At 43.3% G+C, this 20,073-nt stretch overlaps 2 protein-coding genes across 2 annotated transcripts in view; both read right to left on the bottom strand.

The window, feature by feature from the left end:
- Positions 1-19,363, bottom strand: part of KCNB1 (potassium voltage-gated channel subfamily B member 1) — a 124,693-nt gene extending 105,330 nt beyond the window's left edge. The window contains exon 1 of the mRNA XM_069072383.1: positions 18,619-19,363. Coding sequence (XP_068928484.1) covers positions 18,619-19,185 — 567 coding nt within the window. The 5' untranslated portion in view covers positions 19,186-19,363. The remainder of the gene's footprint in view (positions 1-18,618) is intronic.
- Positions 1-20,073, bottom strand: part of ZNFX1 (zinc finger NFX1-type containing 1) — a 474,364-nt gene that overhangs the window by 235,798 nt on the left and 218,493 nt on the right. The window lies entirely within an intron of this gene.

Here is a 20,073-nt window from a genome sequence, read left to right on the forward strand (position 1 = left end):
AGAACACAGGATACAGAAGGGTTTTAGAACACAGGATACAGAAGGGCCTTAGAACACAGGATACAGAATGGCAGAGCTGGAAGGGTTTCATACCATGTTTAATCTGGCTCTTAAAAGAAGAGGGAGATTCTACCAGATGGAGGTGAGAAGGGCATTGCAGGGTATGGGAGACAGCCAGTACAGTGGCATGTAAATGGGAGATGGATTGTCATATATAAAAAAGAGAAGCCAGTTTGGTTGAATTGAAGAATACAGAAGGGAGAGTAATGTTTAATGAGACTACAAAGATAGCAAGGGATATGTGAGCTAGATCCTAAAGGATTTCAGTAAACCGTAAATGGAGGGCGTGTGTGTGTGTGTGTGTGTGTGTGTGTGTGTGTGTGTGTGTGTGTACATTATGAATTAATATATTCATTCTGACCTTGGAGACAGAAGGATGGATTTAAAGACTGCTGGTAGCTCAGCATCATTTACTAGAAAGCACTGACTTCAGTCTTCTTTGTTGGATTTTTATCCATACCCACTCACTAATCATGCCCCCTCCCCACCTTTTCCACCCAGGTTCTGCCCCGGGCACTTTTCTCTTTTTGCTATGTCCTATCTCACTCACTGCTCTCATTGGCTCCCATGAGTTCAATGATCATCTCTCTGCAGATGATTCCCAGATAGATATATCCAGCCCTGGCCTCCTTGCTGAGCTCCCCTCCCATATCTTCAACTTCCTCTTTGACCTGAGGAACTACATGTCCCACAGACATCTGGAACTCAGCATGGCCAGGACAGAACTCATTCTATTCCTCTCCAAACCCTTACCCCACCTTCTGAACTGTGACAGTCACTGCCATGTCAATTTCCAGCGACTCCCTGTAACCTCCAGGATCAAAGGTAAAGTCCTTTGTAGACCCTTCATAAGCTGGCCCCTCCAACCTTTTCACCCCTGGCTAAAGTGACCCACTTGGATTTCCTTGAAGACCCAGCTTTGTGCCTTTGCACTCAATGTCCCCCAACTTGATGCCTGGAATACTCTGTCTTCTCTCTTCTGTCTCAGCCTCCCTGTCTTCCTTCTAGAGTCAACTCAAATCTTACCTTCCATAGGGGGCCTTTTTGGGTCTCCCCAAATGCTGTTACCTTCTCCTATTAGATTACCCTTATCTAAGCTGTATATATCCTGTATGTACCTAGTTATTTCTATGGTGTCTTCCCCATTACAATTTATGCTCTTTGAGGACAGGTTCTGTTTTTTTCCCCTTTTCCCTATATCCTCAGTGCTAAGCAGGTTGTCTGTTACGTAAATGCTTGTTAACTAGTCTCAGAGGACCTGGGTTCAAATCTTGTCTCTACCTGTGTGACTTTGGGCAAGTCACTTAACTTCACTAGGTCTCAGTTTCCTCATATGTAAAAATGAGGAAGCTGGACTAGATAGCTGCTATGGTTTCTTAATCCTAGTGCCAGGGGTGGGGAAGCTTTGACCTCAAGATCTTTTATTAAGGGGATCATTCTGTGAAAAGGATTTGTTCTGTAAAACCTGGGCTCAGTCAAAAAATCATACCCAAGGACCTAGAAAGCCACATGTGGCCTCAAGGCCACAGGTTTCCCACCCCTGGCCTAGTCAGCAGATCTTCATAATGAGCCTTCTATAACATTACTTTGACCCAGCATTATAGTGATTATACTGGCCTCAGATTCAGAATTCTTGGGTTCAAATCCCAGATCTTTCACTAGCCTGTGACCTTGGCAAGTCCCTTTATCTGTCTACTACTGACCACAGGGGGAAGTGGGAATGGTGAGGTGGGGTGGGGTTTTGTGAGAGTCAAATGAGAGAAGATATGTAAAAGTATTGGCAAACCTTAAAGTGGGATATAAACATCAACTATTATTATTTTACAGAGAAGGGAGCTTAGTCATAAAATGGGTTCCAGTGTCTAACATTCATAGACTCTTGGCTCAGCATTCTTTTTTTCTGGTAAAATATGAGGTATTTTATTTTTAAGACTTTGATGCAGCTATAGAATTGGTAAATAACAGTTGGGACTGAGCAGTCCTATAAGGAGAATATAGATTCCCTATTCTAGAGCATTTTACTCATGACCTTGACTATAGGAAAGACAACTCCAACTATAAGTTTTAGAGCTACAAGTGATCTTAGAGATTTATTCAATAAACTTTGTCATCTTAAAAAAAAGTTTTTTAGTTAACAAATATTCATTTTCTCTCCCTCTTGGACCCATTGAAAAAAGAAGAAAACCACAATTCCTATAAACCCAGATGTATAGTCAAGCCAAATAAACGCCCATATTGAACATGGCCAAGAAATGTTTGTCTCATTCTGCATCTTGAGTCCAACTTCTATCAAGATGTGGGGAGCATGTTCCATTTTTCAGTCTCTGGATTTAAGGTTGGTCATTGCATTGATCAGCTAGTCATCTGAAGTCTTTCCTGCAGCCCCTGCAGCATCAGTCATTTTCCTTGCTTGTCAGTTATGACAGTCTGATACAAACCCCTCCCTCCTTTAAGCACACACTGAGAACACAAGAAAAACAAAACCCATTTGAAATATGTAGACCCAGGCAAAACAAATGTTCACATTGTTGGCTCAGCATTTTTGTGCTTAATTCACTCCACCTTCCTTTCTCACACTTAAACCTTTGTCCAGCTTCCACCTTCTCCATCCCTTAGGGATACTTAAATGTCTCCAGTTAAGAGACTAGGTGATCAGAGGAAAGCAAACCCCCATATCTACTGTTAAAAACAAGTCTCAGATACCTTTTAAACCATCTAACTCTCTTCTGGCCCAAAGCCAAGAGCTGACTCAATTTGCCATTTCCTTGCCCTTCGGCTCTGCCACTTCCTTCTCCGAGAACAGAACATTGGAGAATCAGATCAAATCAGGGCAAGGCTTTCTGGAGGCAGGGAGTTGGGCTCTTTGATATCCTGGAAGTCCTTTTTAGTCAGAGGATTTCAATAATGATGCTTCCCAGCTTAGGGCCAAGACTCAAGCTCCATTTTGTTGATGGACGAACCAAGACATAGAAGGGTCAAATAGGCAACATATGAGCTTTAGATTAACCAGAACTGGCAGCAGAACAAAGGACCAAGAGACCTAGTCAGGTCATCTACTGAAGCCAGAGAGGGTTGAGCACCCAACTTCTTGCAGACACCCCCATCTGCTCAATGGTCACCCCTTGATCAAATGCATATTAGAAACAGGAAAACACAAGAGGGGGGGGGGTCCTGCCTACACTATTACAGATACTGCTTTGGACAGTGGGGCCTTCCATAGGGAAAGAGAGGATCCCAAGCCCTGGCCCAAGACATGAATTAGGTAGTGTGTCCCCTAGTTTTTCATTAGGACTCCATTTGGGGTTCTACCACCTTTTCTTCTTTGCAGAGGTAGGAAAGGGTATGGGACATGGCATATACAGCTGATTGTTGATGTATTATTTGCTGTTACTGAACTGCTCAGTTTTTCTTTTTCTTTTTTTATTCTTTGTTACAAGAGATGATTCTATCAACCCCCTAACTGGATACCTTGTAACCATAATCTAATCATTTAATCAATCCTAATTTGTCAGACCTCCAATTTTATTTCTCAACATCTGTCTCTGAGACAGGAATACACCTTAAAATCAAGGAGATTTTAAAATAAAACTGCCAATAAAAATTAAGAAAATAAAAAACCAAATCCTATCCAAAGGTCCCCCCCAATAAAAGATCCCACTTTTACTCTGGCCTTCCTAGTGACTCTCTATTCCAGGGAATAGAGGTCTGTGAATTTTTTTAAATAAATAAATGTCAGTATAATTGGTTTACGTTCTAATGCTCTATATTTTATTTTTTTGCATTTAAAAACATTATTTTGAGAAGGGACTGCCAAAAGTTGACACATGAAAGGTTAAGAATCCCTGATTATTTCCAACTCTCATTTTACAAATGAGGAAACTGAGGCCTAGAAAAGAAAAGTAAGTTGCCAAAGTCACACAGAAGAGCCAGAATTTGAACAATTTCTTTCAATATTTATTAGCCACCTACTGTGTTTAGAGCACTGTGCTAGGCACTGATGGAGTTTTTTAAAAAGGTGAATAAAACCTCATCTATCCACATGGACTTTACTGTTTCATTTGTCTGTGAAATCCCAGTCCCTAGTATAGTGCTTCATATACACTAAGTGCTTAATAAATGCTTGTCAAATGATTATATTAAGCTTAGAGCGATGGTACTGTATAGGGGCCAAAGCCCCTGAGTTTGAGTAAGGACTCCTCCCTTATTAGCCGTGTTACTATACCCTTGTCTGGGCCTGTTTCCTTTTATATAAAATGAAGTTCTCTAACTCACCAAACTTTAAGTTTCTTTCTCACTTTAAAGTTGGTTCTTCAATTGATTGATAAGCAAACTGAACTCAAGCCTCCTGCTTGCTTCCTCAGTGCACCCTACCCTATAGCACACGACTTCCCTGATGTTCTGCAGACCCGTCAGAAGACAGAGGTCTTAGGAGTGATGGCAGCTGGTCCTTGCACAGGGGAATCTGTGTCCATCTTCTGAAGCCCCTTCTGTCCTGGGAATGTCACTAATGGTGGGGACTGTACTAGCTGCTACCCAAGCACAGCCTTAGGGAACATCACAGGACTGGAATCATAAATTCAGAAAAGATCACAGTAGTAGCAATAATAATAGCACATATTCCTAGCACTTTACAGCTTATGAAGCACTTCCTTCACAACAACATAATAAATTGGAGGGTCCAGGTAACATTTTCCTCATTTTATAGATGAGGGAATGGCAACAAAGGGAAACTGAGGTCCAGAGATAACATGTTGCAAACATTAAGAAACATTATATAAATTCTGGTTTTCATCATTGTTGTTATTTCCCCAAAGTCATAGATCTGAGTAAAGACTTGACATTGCTTCTCCAATTGAGTAATAGTAACAATTGACATTTAAATAAGGTTTTAAGGTTTACAAATACTTATCTCACAACAATCTGGTAAGGGAGATAGCTCAAGTATTCTTATTCCCATTTTACAGAAAATCGAGGTTCTGGAGAGTAGGTGACTTGACCATAATCAGTGTCCGAGGTGAATCTAGGCTTCAAGGCTACAAACCCAGCTTCAAACCCCAGGTATCATGTTACCCCTCTTGTTTTACAGCATCTAGCCTAGATCACTGTATTTCCTAGAGTGGTGTCTATGATGAGGTTTGGGTATCATTGGGTAAATTTAGTACTAAGTGTTGTACCTAGATGGGGCTCCTCTTTATTCCCTAACCATGTTGTAAAATCTGTGTATGTCCTTAGTGCCATAGTGAACATAGTTGAAAAGTTCCAGAACTGCCTTTTACTATTTGTCACCTTGGGCAAGTCATTTTACTCTCTCAGTACTGATTTTCTCATCCTTAGAGTAGGAAGATAATTTCCCTTTCTAGCTCACGGGGTTTTCTGAGGACCAAGTGAAAGAATGTATAGGAAAACACTGCTAATTGTAGCTTCAATTATGACAAGACAGTTATGAGACCCTGTTATTTATCTTCACTGAGGACAGCACCAGGGGAAATGGGCAGAAAAGAAAAGCTATGACATGGAGGATTTAGGTTGGATTTAAGGGAGATTATCCCAACAATGAAGGCTGGTAGATAGTAGAATGGGTGACAAGCATCGGTTGGGGAATTTCTGTCTTGAAAAGTAGAAGGAATTATTCTGTCTAAAATGATTCCATTTGGCCCTCTGCAAAGACAGAAAGAGACCGTGTTACCTCTGGAGCCCCTGTTGCTTTATGATTTTGGTGTTGGGTGCAGATGGACGGACAGAAAAAGGAGGTAGACTGCTTTGGCCTTCTAAATTTTTGGAATCATTGAGTAAAACCAGGAGATTAGACGTTTGGGGAAAAAGGTTTAAAACAAATCTTTTCCACCTCCAGCAAATGGTCTTTTATTATTTCTATTTCTTTCTTTCTATTGTTTTTCTCTGAGTTGTCTCTATAGTAGGGAGCTCCCCATCATTGGAGGTAATCAGGTAGAGGCTAACTGACAATCTGTCAGGTATAATGTAGAGGGGATCCTTGACAAATAGGGGCTGTGTAGGATTCCCTCTGAGTTCTCTTTCAACTCTAAAATGCTGTGATTCTGGGGGATGTTGTTGGGCTTCCTATATCATTTACTGTATGGCCTCATCGAAGGTAATGAAAGAGCCAGGACATGAAAGCATGAATAGCCTTCCCCAAGAAGCTCCAACGACATTTATTCCACAAACCAGGTAAAGCTAGCAGTCCCCAGGGCCTCTGCCATTGAATTTATTAGCCTTTAGAAGGCTCTTAGGATGAGGAAATGTCTAAGAATAAGAAATTAGCCTCATTAGCAAGGGGAAATGGTTCCTGCCATCACAGGTTTATTAATTAACTATCATTTACTTTGGCCGCTGAATCATAGCATCATAGAATCTCAGGACTGGAAGGGTTCTCAGAGGACAAGTAGTCCAACCCATAGAGTTGAGCAGGACCTTACCAGACAACATCTCCAGTGAATGGTCATCCAGCCTCCATTTGAAGAGCTTGAGAGACAAGGAGCTCCCAAACAACTATGCAGGCACCCCAATTCGCTTTGAGCAAGAGCTCTTCTTGGTAGAAAGCTTAAATATTATTTCTGTACCTCTGCCCAATCAACCATCTCTATTGACACAAATATTACATATCTTTATAGCAACCAGCCACAAGCTCCTCCCTCTACCCCCAATATTTCACTGGCAGCTACCCTGAACTCTGCATAAATTACCCAAGCTGGGCTTAAAGGAGCTAGATCACTTATTTGACTAAGACCATTTTTGTGGTCAACGGGAACATTCTTTTCACGAGGCAATAAGACAGTGAGATAACATGTGTCCCACCTCCCTCACCCCATCCATGGGGATTCCTTTTCTTCCATCCTGAAAGAAGCAGATTTAAATAATTGTGTTCTTCCCTCAGCACAGGGCTTTAAGTACTCCAGTGGGAGGAAAAGGATAATAGAAAGATTTGCTGGGCTAGGAGCCAGAAGATCTGAGTTCCAGTCTTGATTTGGACACTAACTTTCTGTGTTGCCTTGGTAAAGTCCTTTTCCCTCTCTGGAGAGAGTTTCCCTATATGAAAAATGAGGGGGTTGAATTGGATGAGCACCTAAGGTTTCTTCCAGCTCTAAAATGCTATGATTTAACTCAATTATCCAAGAGCTCAGTTCTTGGCTTATCCTTTCTGCAGTGTTTGGGTGGGTCATTTACTGGCAGTTGGAGTACTGCCCAGTGACAGTGCAGGAGATGAGCAGCTCTCCATGGGGGTTGAGGAATAATAATGATGATAGTTATAATAGTACTTGAGAGGCTTTGTGTCAGAGTGCATAGACAACCGGTCTTGGAGTCAAGAAGCCATGGGTTCAAGTCCTGTCTCAGACACATCCTCTCTTGGTGACCCTGGGTAAGTCATCAACCTCTCAAGCCCCAAACAACTTTATATTATGAGTTATAGAAATGTGCTCAGCTACATCTGTGGAGGAAGACCTCACGCCAGAAGTCCCTTACACTGATAAAATCACAGGACCAGATGACCCCTCTCCCCCACCAAAAAAGCAAAGAATCTTCATATTTCTATAGTGCTTTAAGACTTTCAGTGCATTTTTCTCACAACAGCTTCATGAGTTAGGGAGTGGAAGTGTTATTAACCCCATTTTACAGATGAGGAAACTAAGCCACACTGAGTTTAAATGATTTACTTAGGGTTCAACTGCTCAGTAAGTATAAGAGCTGGTCCTGAACTCCATCATGCAGTAAGAGCTCCATCTTTCTAGAGCTCCTGCAGTTCACAAAGTGCTCTCCTTACAACAGTTCGGTGAGATAGGTAGCACAGGCATTTTTGTCCCTGATTCATAAAGAAAGAAACTGAAGGTCAGAGGATAATGAGATTAAAGCCATTTTTAAAAATTTTAATTTTTTTATTTCAATTTTTTAAATTTAATTTCAATTTTTAAAATTTAAAATTTTAATTAAAAAATTTAAAGCTAGAGGGTCAAAAGGATATATATTAGAATAAATTCATCTCAAGAGAGATGAGGAGAAGGAAAGGACCATCCCAGCTTGTTCCCTCTCAGAGGGGGGAATCCCAACGTTCAGCCCTATCTATTAGTTGGTTTCTAGCTCTGTGCTCCCAAAACTACTCAGTTGCTTCTTGGTCCAGATCTATCTTTTCTTTGGTGTATTCTGTGTGGTCTCAGGGGAAGTGGATGGAGGCAAAAGGAGGGGGACAGATTTGGGTTTAAATGCAGAATGAATTTTCTGATGATCAGAGCTGCCCAGCAATGAAATGGGCTACCTTGGAAAGAATTGGAAGGGTGCAAAAGGAGGCTGGATGACCATTCATTGGAGATATCATAGAAGGGATTTATGCTTCTGGTAGCTGGATGGGATGAACTCTGATGGGCTATGATTCTGTAATTCTCTCTGCCAATATCTTCCCTGTGTATAGCCAAAGCAAGCTTTAGGAGAATTTGTTTACATGGAAAAATCATAAACTCACAAATTAAAATTGGATTATGAGCGAATCAAAATACCCACTACATAGCTAGATGACTTCAGGCTTCATAAATATACCCTGGTCTGGCTAGGCCTCTCATTTTCTTATATTGCTCCTGCCTGTTGCCATCAATCATTTTTCTCCAGGCCCAAAGGCCCTAGAGAGTACACAGATCCTCCCCTCTGGAATGGCATCTTCCCATTCCATTCTCCCCTCCATAATGGCTTTAGTCCCACCCATCTTCTGGGTCCTATATTGTAGGATCATAGATTTAGAATGGGAAGGGACCTTAGTCTAAACCCCCCTCATTTTACAGTTGAGAAACTGAGGGCCAGAGAGATTAAGTAACTTATCTAGGGTCCTGTTGCTTATATTATTTGTTTAAAAATTTGCACCACAACCTGAAGTTATACTATTAATTCACTGGCCCCTGGCACTCCTCTGACACAAAGCCAGCTTTTCCCACCTTGAAGACTATGTCATCTCCCCCTCTGTCAACCAAGAAGACAGTACAGAACATACAAGCATTAAGAACAATATGGACAACAGCCCAGGGTGTGCCCGAGCCAATTCATTCTGGCTCTCGAGAACTGATCTCTAAATTTTCAGTGTGAGCTTTCATATATCAGAAATCAGCAAACACTGAAAGTCAGGGCTTGACTGACTGCTTTGTTAATTGACTAGACTTGAGGAGGTAATGGAGAAAATGCTAACAAAGCAGATTAAACTGAAAAATATGCCCACCATTTTCAGAGAGCCAGTTGTTAGATGCTTGCCAACATAACCCCTGCCTACAACCCACTGGCCATAACCCCCTTAAAATTTTACAAAGACCACCTGCCTCTTCATAGAGAGGTTTTAAAATGATCTGTGCATTTCATTTATCCAGGCTCTTTCCAAACCCCACCCCCGTCCAACCCAAAGAGTCTGATCATCATGAGTTGTCTGTTAACATTGTTTATGGGCCAAGATTCATGATTTGACTAGGAACCCCAGAATATTGACCTTGACTGCCAAAGTTTAGTTCCAGTCTTAAATTTCAGTGTTCCCGTCTTAGTGTGGTAGGAAGAAACCTGGACTTGAAAACAGAGGATTTGAGGTCATATCTAAGCTCCCCTCTTTCTTATCCATGTGATCACAAGCTAGTGAACATCTGAGGCTGGCTTTGAATCCTCATCTTTCTGACTTAGGTTCAGCATTCTATCCACTGTGCCACCTAGTCACTCCAACTAGTAAGTGTCCAGTTCAGGATTTGAACCCAGGCCTTCCCAATTCCAAGTCCCAAACTCTGTCCAGTCCTCTGAGTTGCCTCAGGGGCTATCTGGTTCACCCCCAATTGAACAAGAATCTACTACATTCCTAGGCTTATTCAGCCTTCACTTAAAGTGAGAAGGATCCCTCTGCCTCTGAAAGCAGTTCACTCCACTTTGGGATAACAATACTTGTTAGGAAGATTTCCGCCAAATGGAGCTAAATTGGTCTCTCTGCAAATTCTATCCCTCGCTCCGTAGTTCTGCCTTCTGGGACCAAGCTGCATGATCCTTCTTGCACACGACAGCCCCTCAAATACTTGAAGACAGACCATATAAAATGAAAGGTTTGGACTAGATGGCTTGAGTGATTGATCCTATTCCCCCCCCCCTCCCCCCCCCCCCCCGCCCAATATAATTTGTTCTGGTTAAACATTCCCAGTTTCTTCATCAAGTTCTTGTGTGGCATGATTGCAAGGAAGGCCCTTAGCCATCTGGATCATTCTCTGCTGGATGCCCTCCAGCTTATCAATGTGCTCTCCTAAAACGTGGTGCCCAGAACTGAATATGCTAGTCCAGATGTCACTTGACAAGGGCAGAATACAAAGAAACCATTGCTTTCCTTGTTGTGATTCAGCCGTGGTTATGGTTAAGCTGACTGTAAAGTCAATGGGTTAAGTAGCAAGTTAAATGACTTGGCCAAGTTCACATAGCTACTAAGTTGAAGAATTACAAATCAAAGCCAAGGATCCTGACGCCATGTATGGTGCTCTCTCTCCCTCACCCCTACACTGTCCCTCCTTTAGCTTCCCATTCCCATAACAGGGAATAGGCAAGCAGTGGGCTTTATCCTTGAAAAATGGAAGACTCAAAAGAAATTCAATTCCACAAACATTTATTAAGTTATGTGCTGCAGAAGCAGCTTGGTGTAGTAGCCCTTAGAGCCAGGAAGATCTGGGTTCAAGTCTTACCTCTGACACATCCTGGCCAAGTGACTCAGGGCAAGTCACTTAACATCTCAGGCTCTAGGCAACTCTCTGAGATTAGAAGTTGCCAAGAAGATACTGACCTGCATTGGCAGATGGGAACAAGCATTTATTAAGTACTTACTGTGAGCCAGGCACTATGCTAAGTACTTTACAAACATGATCTCATTTGAAGTTCCTCACCAGGAACTCTCCCCCCCCACCCCCCCGCCCCGCCGCCCATAATCATAGGTCCAGACCCTATCCCTATGTGCTGCTTACTAGGGATACAAAATCAGATATGGCACAGGTCCTGCTCTCCAGGAGCCCTAGCCAACTATCTAATAGGGAGGAAGGAAGAGTACACACATAATTTTAACATAAGGCAAAGCAAGACAGGAAAAATGCAGGCAATGTGAGAAATTTGATCAGAGAGAGATCACTTTCATTGGAGGTAGGAAGCATGGGAGAGGAGGAAAGAATCATTGAAACCCATAACTACCTGGTAAACTCCCTTCTGCCCTGAGAATTTGATTCATGGCATATAGCCTATGTTAGGGACTACCTAGCTACCTCCTCTGGGCATAGATCTTGGAAAAAACATAGAACTTTAGATTTGGAAGGGCCCTTAGAGGTAATAATACTATTTATATGTCATATTTATAGAGCCCTTCAAAGTTTATAAATCTCCCAATACACCTATGAAATAGATGCCACAACTATGCTTGTTCTGTTTTACAGAGAAGGAAACTGAGACTCAAAGAGGTTTAATGATTTGCTCCTAGTCACACAGCCAGTAAGAGGCAGAGCCAAGATTGGAACTCTGGTTTCTGGCTTCAAACTTCTGTGAGTCTTCTCTGCAATAAACTACTTTTACTAGTTTCTAACTAAAGCACAAATCTCCCCTGGAGCATTATTAAGAAGGGTTATTGGCAGGCGGCTAGGAGGTGCAGTGAATAGAGCACCAGCCCTGGAGTCAGGAGGACCTGAGTTCAAATCCAGCATCAGACACTTAACACAAAAAACTAGCCGTGTGACCTTGGGCAAGTCACTTAACCCCAATTGCCCTGCCTTCCCCTCTCCAAAAAGCAAAAAAAAAAAAAAAAAAGGGAGGGGGGAAGGATTATCGAGTACAGCATCGAAGAAAGAGACCTGGAATTGGAGCCAGAAGACCCTGGTTCAAATCGCAGCCTTGCTGCTCAATACTTGTGTGACTCTAGACAAGTTGCTTCCCCTTACTGAGCCTCAGCTTTCTCATCTGTGAAGTGAGACGGTTGAACTAGATGTTCTCTGATGTCCTTTCTGATTCCAATTCAATAATCCTATGTACTTCAAGTGACAGACAACTCACTAACTTCCAAAGTAGCCCCATTCCATCATCAACTGCCTCTAATTGTTGGAAGTTTCTTTAAATGCACCAACGTCCTTTTCCTTGGTTGCCATGAGATTGTCAGAAGCTTCCTGGGAACAGAAGTGCTCTCCATGATACACCTGTTTCTAGGAGTTATGTTTGAGTCATTTCCAGCCCCACTAAAAGCTAAGTAATTAAAATGCCCTTGTTGACATCTTCAGCTCAACCATGTGATGGGCAATCCATCACCTCTGTTGTATCTCCCACCTTGGGAGGTTTAGAGATTAGTCATTGAATTACCCAGTCATTAAAAGAGCAGCAGCAGAAGAGAATATTGACAGAGATTAGACGGGGTTGGGAATTTGGACCCATAATTTTCAACTAAGAACAGTCTTTAGCTGGGCACCTACCTCCTCTTGGTTTTCCAGTTTCCAAGAATATTACCTTTCCCCTTTGAACTGGTCCTATAAAGTCTTCAGCTAGCAGGTGCATCCTATCTTCTCAAAGGGTTCACCTTGGAGGAGGAGGCTACTCTTCCATGGCACAGTGGAAATAATAATAATTCACATGTCTATTGTGCTTTAAAGTCTATGGAGAGCTTTCCTTACAACACCCAAGTGGGGTATGTAATGCAAATATTAATATTCCCATTCTGTAGTTGAGGAAATAGTGAGGAAATAAAAATAATAACCAGAGAGGTTAAGGGACTTACCCAGGGTCAAACCTTCAGCCCGTGTCAGAAGTGAGCATGGAATGAAGGTCTTCTAATTCCAAAAAGAATGTTTTCCCCACTACACTATACTGAACAAGACCCAGTGTTAGGAGATAAGCCCTAATTTTATCACCAATATGTGATAGAATTTAAGCTCCTTGAGGTTAGGAACTGTTTAATTTTTGTCTTTGTAGCTCCAGTACCTGGCACAGAGTAGGTGCTTAATAAAAGCTTGTGGATTGATTGGTTGATGAAGGAATGGAGGGGCTATGATTTGCATTGGTGGAGGAAGTACTCACAAAATCTAAAAATAATAATTTTTTGAAGAAAAATATTATTCACTGGTCTCCATAAAGGATTACATCCAAGACTATAGCAGATCTCTAGGAAAACTGAATACCTAAGTGGATCCCCAGTGTAAGACAATTTCTTGCAGTCTCTTCCCTGTATAATACACAGACATTCACTGGCTCATTCTCCTGCTGGCTCTGAACAACATTCCAGCCATGTGATCTCTGACCATCATCTCTAATTTCCAAAAGGAATGACTGAATAATGCTAGTCTCCAACTAGTAAGCCAAAATCTAATGGTTAGCTGGCCATGCCGACTGCCATTGTCTGCCGTTTCACTGCTACAATGCTTCCAACTTTTGCTGATATTTCTAGTGAGTCAGGGAGCCACCCCACCTCCGCTCTGCTCAGGGTCTTCACTGTCATCACACTTTTCCCCTGCATCCTGCACGTATTCCCTTTAGGGCACCAGAAAGGGATGAGATCCAAGGATGTTTGGATCCTTGGAGAGTAGGTGATTTAGAGGAAAGCCCATAGAACACTGAATGCTAGAAAGGGAACTTTCAACACAAAATGTCTGAAATAAAAGGAAAGACTTCTAAGGCTCCAAAATAACCATCGATCTCTCAGTTACCAAATCCAATGGCCTTTTCTCAGTCCCCATTCTCTTTGACCTCTCTCTAGCCTTTGACACTGTTGATCACTCTCTCCTCTCTAGGTTTTCAGGACACTGATTTCTCCTGGTTCTTATCCTAACTATCTGACCACTCCTTCTGTGTCCTCTTCTTGCTCCTCCTCCAGATCATGCCATCTCACCCTAGGTGATCCCCAGAGCTCTGTCTTGGGCCCTTTTCTCTTCTCCCATTATAGTACTTCACATAGTGGTTTCTTCAGTTCCCATGAATTTAATTACCATCCCTGTGCTAATAATTTTCAAATCTACCTACCTTGCCCTAGACTTTATGGTGAGCTCCAATATCATATCTGCAACTACCTTTCAGACATCTCAAACTGGATGTTCAGTAGACATTTTAAGCTAAATTAGAATCATTATCTTTCCTCCTAAAACCACCCTTTCTCTTACCTTCCATATTACTGCAGAGGGCAACATGATCCTTCTAGTTCCTCAGGCTTTCGAGCTAGGGGTCATCCTAGATACTCATTATTTGTACCCCTCTCTCCATATCCAATCTCACTTTTGCAACATCTCCCAAATATGCCCCCTTCTTCCCTCTGACACTGACATCACTAAATCTAGTGCAGGTCCTCATCGCCCCACACCCAGAGTATTACATAGCTGGGTCAGCCTGCTTCAAGTCTCTCCCTACTCCAATCCAACCTCCATTTGGCTACCAAAATGATTTTCCTAAAGTAAAAATCCAACCATGTCACTCCTCCCTCATACTCAATAAACTCCAGTGGCTCCTTATTGCCTACAGGATCAAATACAAAATGCTCTATTTGGCATTCAAAGCCCTTTATAACCTAGTTGCCTCCAACCTTTCCAGTCCTCTTACTCCCATATTTTTTGATTCAATGACACTGGCTTCCTGATTATTTCACAAACAAGATATCTGTCTCTCACCTCTGGACATTTTCTCTGGCTCTCCCACCATTCTTGGTACATTCTCCCTCCTCAGCTCTGCCTACTGACTTTGATGGCTTCCTTTAAGTCCCAAATTAAATCTCATCTTTTAGAGGAAGCCTTTTCTAACCCCTCCTAATTCTAGTGCCTTTTTTCTGTTAATTATTTCCTATTTATCCCATATATAGCTTGCTTTGTATATATTTGTTGGCATGTTGTCTCCCACATTAGACTGTAACTCCTGGAAGTCAGGGACTCTCTTTTCCTTCTTTTTTTTATCACCAGCACTTAGCACGGTGCCTGGCACATAGTAGGCATTGAATTAATGCTTATCGATTGAAAATGTTTGTTGATTGATCATTGAGTCTAATTGCTTCATTTTACAGAGGAGGAAATCGAGGCTTAAATTTAGGGGAAATGACTTGCCCAAGGTCACACAGCTATTTAATGACTGAGATAAACATGGAACCCAGAAGTCCTGACTTCCAGTACAGTATTAAAGACTTCAGTTACATCCATCAAAAAGAAAAGGCAGTCTAGAGTGACCAGGGAGCCATCCCCATTGGTCCAAAAGATGGCCCAAAATAGGAGCCATAGCTACAGAATAAGTACTTGCACACTACCATGACAGGAGGGATTGGTGAGTCCAGGAACAAGTAGACATAGGAGCTAAAAGAATTACAGAAGCAGGAGGGAAATGGTAAATAAAATTCCAGCAAATATTTCAAGGAACAATAAAAAGATATGCAAATATATTCATAGCCAACAGGAGATAAAAAGAGAAAACTGATCCATTACAAGAGGTAATAGGAATTAGAGATAAGTGATAAAAGAAAGGTTTACCAAACATTCCTCCCCTTTCTTTTTATTTTTACTTCTATGTTATGGGGAAGGATTTCAGAAGGGGCCACTTCCATAGCAATTGTGTCAGACAACAAGGGGAATCAGGGCTGGTTTGGTGATGGCTAAGGATGGAGAGATTGGGGAGAAAATCAGACAGTCACAGGGATGAGACCCAAGTAACCTAGTACCTCCTGTTCTGCTAGGAGGACAGGAAGAGAGCAATTAGTGAAATATTACCCGTTATTTTTAGCAGCTCTTTTATAACAGGTCAAATACCTCGAAGATGTGAGACACCGAGAAATTGGCAAACACAGCATCATTATCCTGAAGACAACGGCAGTCAGTAAGGCAGCAGTGAGTAATGACAGCAGGAATCAGCCTTGACACTGCCTAAGGACCATCCTGAGATGGGCAAGGGAACACCTTGAGGACTCTAATTTAATTGGGCCTGCCAGTTGCTGACTGATCACAGGATTTTAGAGCTGGAAGGGACCTTACAGATGCCGGAGTCCAATCTCCTCATTTTACATAGGAGGAAACTGATATTTGAGGAGAAGCAGTAGGATGTCCAAGGTCGCATAGGAGGTTGGCAGAAGGGGATGGGACCACTTCCTTAGATTAGGAAGCAAGATGAAACTATCATGTTGTCTGATGAGGCTGAGGAAGTATAAATAGGAAAATAAACATCTTTATAATAAGAACCATCATAATGTAGAGGAAAGAGCACCAGATGTGAGTCAGGAGACATGAGTTCTTGTCTCTACCACTAGCTTACATATGTGTGTGTGCATGTGTATGTGTATAACATCTTTGAACAAGGCCTGTCTCCTCTCTGAGCCTCAATTTTCTCATCTATAAAATCGAGAAGTTGGACTAAATAATCACTGATGTCTTTTCTAACTTTTCCTTTCTACATTTCTATGATTGCCAAAGATTCTTCATAGATTAGGAAGATGTTCCTGACCTGTGGGCTTCAATTATATCTGGAGCACTCTTCAAAACAACCCTGAGGTAGGTGGTATGAGTATTGTTATCTTCATCTTGCAGATGAGGAAATTGAGTCTTAGAGAGATGAAGTAACTTTACAATCACATGACAGTGTCACAGCATTTGCCTGCCTCCTTAATGATTTCCAGCAATACTGGATTCTAGACACCCAAGGCAATTCATCTCCTTTCCCCTTTGGTTTGAGGATAGCCCTGGTACCCAATATTTGTTAGTATTATAGACTTTGAAAGGAACAAATTGAAATGGCCTACCAGAATTTTAAAAATTAAGCTCCCTATATGGTTCTTAGCATGAGAGGGCAGATCATGCTATTTGAAGATTAGTCAAAGTTACTGGGGAAGTTTATCCTGGGAAAAAGGAGATTTAGGGTGCACACAATAGCGATCTTTATGTCTTTGAAGGGCTGTCACATGGGAGATGGATTAGCTTGTTCTGCTTGGCTGAAGAGGGCAGCACTAAGGAAAATGGAAGTTGGAAAGAGGTAAAATTAGACTTGATGTCAGTAAAAAACTTCCTGACAATCAATCAGAGCTCTCCAGGAGTAGACTGGGTTATCTGCCCCTTCCCCATACCCACTGAAGAGCTTCACCCTTCTGCTCAGCTAGCTGCCTGTCCAATATTTGGTAATGGGGACTCTTGTTCAGGCACTGGTTGAACTACATAGTCTCCCAGCTCCTATAGCACTGGCTCAGTGGGACTGACCCTGCTGGTGGATATCATCAACAATTGTCACCTCTAATGGATTTGACAGCAAGGGGATTTCTGCTTCAGTTCATCTCCAAGATAACAAAATATTCCTGACCCCTTTCCCTGGTCAGCTATGGACAGTTCTAGCTGCTCAATGAAAGAGGAGAACCTGGCCTAACCTCAGGAAAGGAGCTTAGTAGCTTCATCAGAGCCCCTTCCCTCTCAATGGCACAAGGCTAGGTTCTCTTGTTTTCTCCACCATGCAGCTTCCCAGAATTTACACTAGATTTCTGAAACTGTCAAGTCCTGGAGTAGGGAATGAAGGGTAAAAGGGTAGGAAGAAAGAAGAATTAGGCTAGGAGGGTTGCAGAGAGAGACAGACAGACAGAGAGAGAGAGAGAGAGAGAGAGAGAGAGAGAGAGAGAGAGAGAGATGCCATAGGGGAAGGGATTCCCATATGTGGTGGGTCAACCCAATAACAGCTTTAACATCCTCCTTCTTCAGTTTCTTTCTAGCCTAACCCTGGCTAAAGAAAATTCCACAACACAAATTTATCAGGAATGAAGATAACCAGTTCTCTCCAGGAACACATAGAGGTCACAAGAGGATTAACCCAAGATGCCTCCTGTAAATCCAAGTGCTCAATGAACTCCTGACAGATGCTGACCTTTACCAAGATAGGAAGGTACCTCTCTTTCCCCCTCCCTCATTCTGAGAGTGGGAAAGCACAAAATGATAAGAAATTTAAAGATTTATTGGCAAGTCAGAATCTAAAAGGAACACTCTACCTCACACCTTGAAATAGCAAGATAAATCCACTGAGCCGAAGTAAGCATCTTACTGGAGGCTTTTTGGGCACGAACTTCCCAAGACCTGCTACTGGATTATGGTCACAGCTTCAGAAATAAAGAGGGCAGTGCATAAGAGCAAGAAATGAAAAGAAGAACTAACCCTAAGATGGGCTAGTTCTTCTTTGGGGCAAGAAATCCCTAGAGAGTGAAACATTTTAGCCAGTGTTTCACTCCCCACCCCACCTCCTTTACTTTTCCCATTAAGTTTTAGTGGGAAGAACATTCTTTTTCATATCTGGCCTAGAGAGCCAATGTTGTAATTGATCTGGGGGAGTGGGGAGAACCCCTCCCCCAATGAGTGATTGAGGGAAAGCTCAGCCTTTTAAAGTAGAGAAGGGAAATGAAGAGGGTGAGGCTGTTGTTTCTGCTCCTGTTCCCATCTTACAATTCACAACCTGCTTCTCAAGTATCACTATTTTTCCTTTTCTCTTTCTGTCCCTCATTACCACGAAGTGCCCAAAGACAGTCTCTGAAGCTGCTCTCCTCCTTGCCTTTTGGTCATGGCTTTTCCCCCAGGAAGGAAAAGACTTTCCCTAGCCCATGCTTACCTTGGCAGCCACAGAGGAGTTAGGCTTCTCCAGTAGGTCCCATAACTTCTTCCTCTTTTCAGCGCAGCATGTGTTGTCAAACTCCTCTCCCTCTCGCTCCCGCAGGGTCTCTGCCTCCCTCTTCAACTCTTCATTCATTTGCTCCTTCTTCTGATGGTACCTAGCCTGGCAGCAGGACTCTAGGTAGATCTCATCGATGCCCCAGTAGTCCAGTTCTTGACTGAAGGAGAGTGCACACATTTCTTCCATCATGTGCAGCTTCCCAGTGCGGTAGAAGTTCAGAATGGATGTGAAGGCTCCCGGGTGACGGTCGAAGAAGTACTCGTTGCCGTCCAGGCTGTAATCGTCGCAGACGTCCATGAGTGAGTCGTGAGTGTTACAGTCTCTGAGTCGACCCAACCGTGTGCGGGGCAGGCGGTCCAGGGTCCGCCACAGGACCTCGTGGGCCAGTCCCCCGACGTTCAGTTTGACTCGACGGGAGCATGCCTTGCTCCGGATGATCTCCATGGGGTCCGGCGGCAGGGAGGTGGTGGAACGGGAGCCATGCTTCGTCATGCCCGACGGCATCGCGGGTCCGGCCGCCGCCACTCGCCCTCCCTCCCGCCCCCCCTTGGCCCAAGTGAATAGATGAGTAAGTCCGACCCGCGACCGGGAAGGGGGCTGGAAGAGCTGGAGCCAGCCCCCTGGAGGGAGGTCTTTGTCAGCGGTGGCTCCTCCTCATGAGTCCCCTTTCACCTCCATCCCGACAGCTGCAAGACAGGAAGAGAGGTCGAATTCATTGCGCCTGGGCAGAAGCGGCCCCGCGGACCCCAGCCCAGCCAGAGACGCCCCCCTCCCTCCCTCCCACTGTTTGTTGGTCCCAAGGCCGCTCTGTCCACCCAGTCAGCAGCACGCCTGAGCCTCAGGGCTAAGAGGCTCTAGGCTGAAGGCGGAGCGACCAGAGCGCTGTCCCTCCTGTTAGTGCTGAAGCCCGCCTCCTTCCTTCTATCCCTATCCCTACACAGAGGTGAGGGGGAGGGCGGGGGGAGGGGGAGATTGAGGCGGTGCACTCAGCCTCCAGTCTGTGGCCTGGATCCCGAAGAAGAGGGGGTGGAGGAGGTTCGGGTAAGCGCCCCTGAGCTCCAAAAGAAACCCTACCAGCTCAGAGAGAAGCAGCTTGTTCAGTCCAGGGGCGCTGTCCGCCCCGTCGAAGTGCTGAACCTAACGACTTTGGAGCCTTCCATCAGAACCTGAGAAAGGCGTCAGAGGCACTGTTAAAGGAAAAACTTTGTGTGTGTGTTTTTAAAATAGTTTCCATTTTTGCTCCAGAAAGCACTATATGATGAGAGGGTAGATTGATTTGGGGTTTCCTCCCCTTCTCAATTCGCCTAGAGATAAGGCAGGGACAGAAAGCCAGAAGAAATTAAACGGGGTCTGGGGGCAGACGGGTTGTGGAACAGTGGTTTTGTTAGGTCT

The sequence above is a fragment of the Petaurus breviceps genome, unplaced genomic scaffold (genome assembly GCF_028583685.1).
Source record: "Petaurus breviceps papuanus isolate PSGF00001 unplaced genomic scaffold, PetGlider_PUasm1.0 90847, whole genome shotgun sequence".
In the NCBI taxonomy this organism is placed as follows: Eukaryota; Metazoa; Chordata; class Mammalia; order Diprotodontia; family Petauridae; genus Petaurus; species Petaurus breviceps.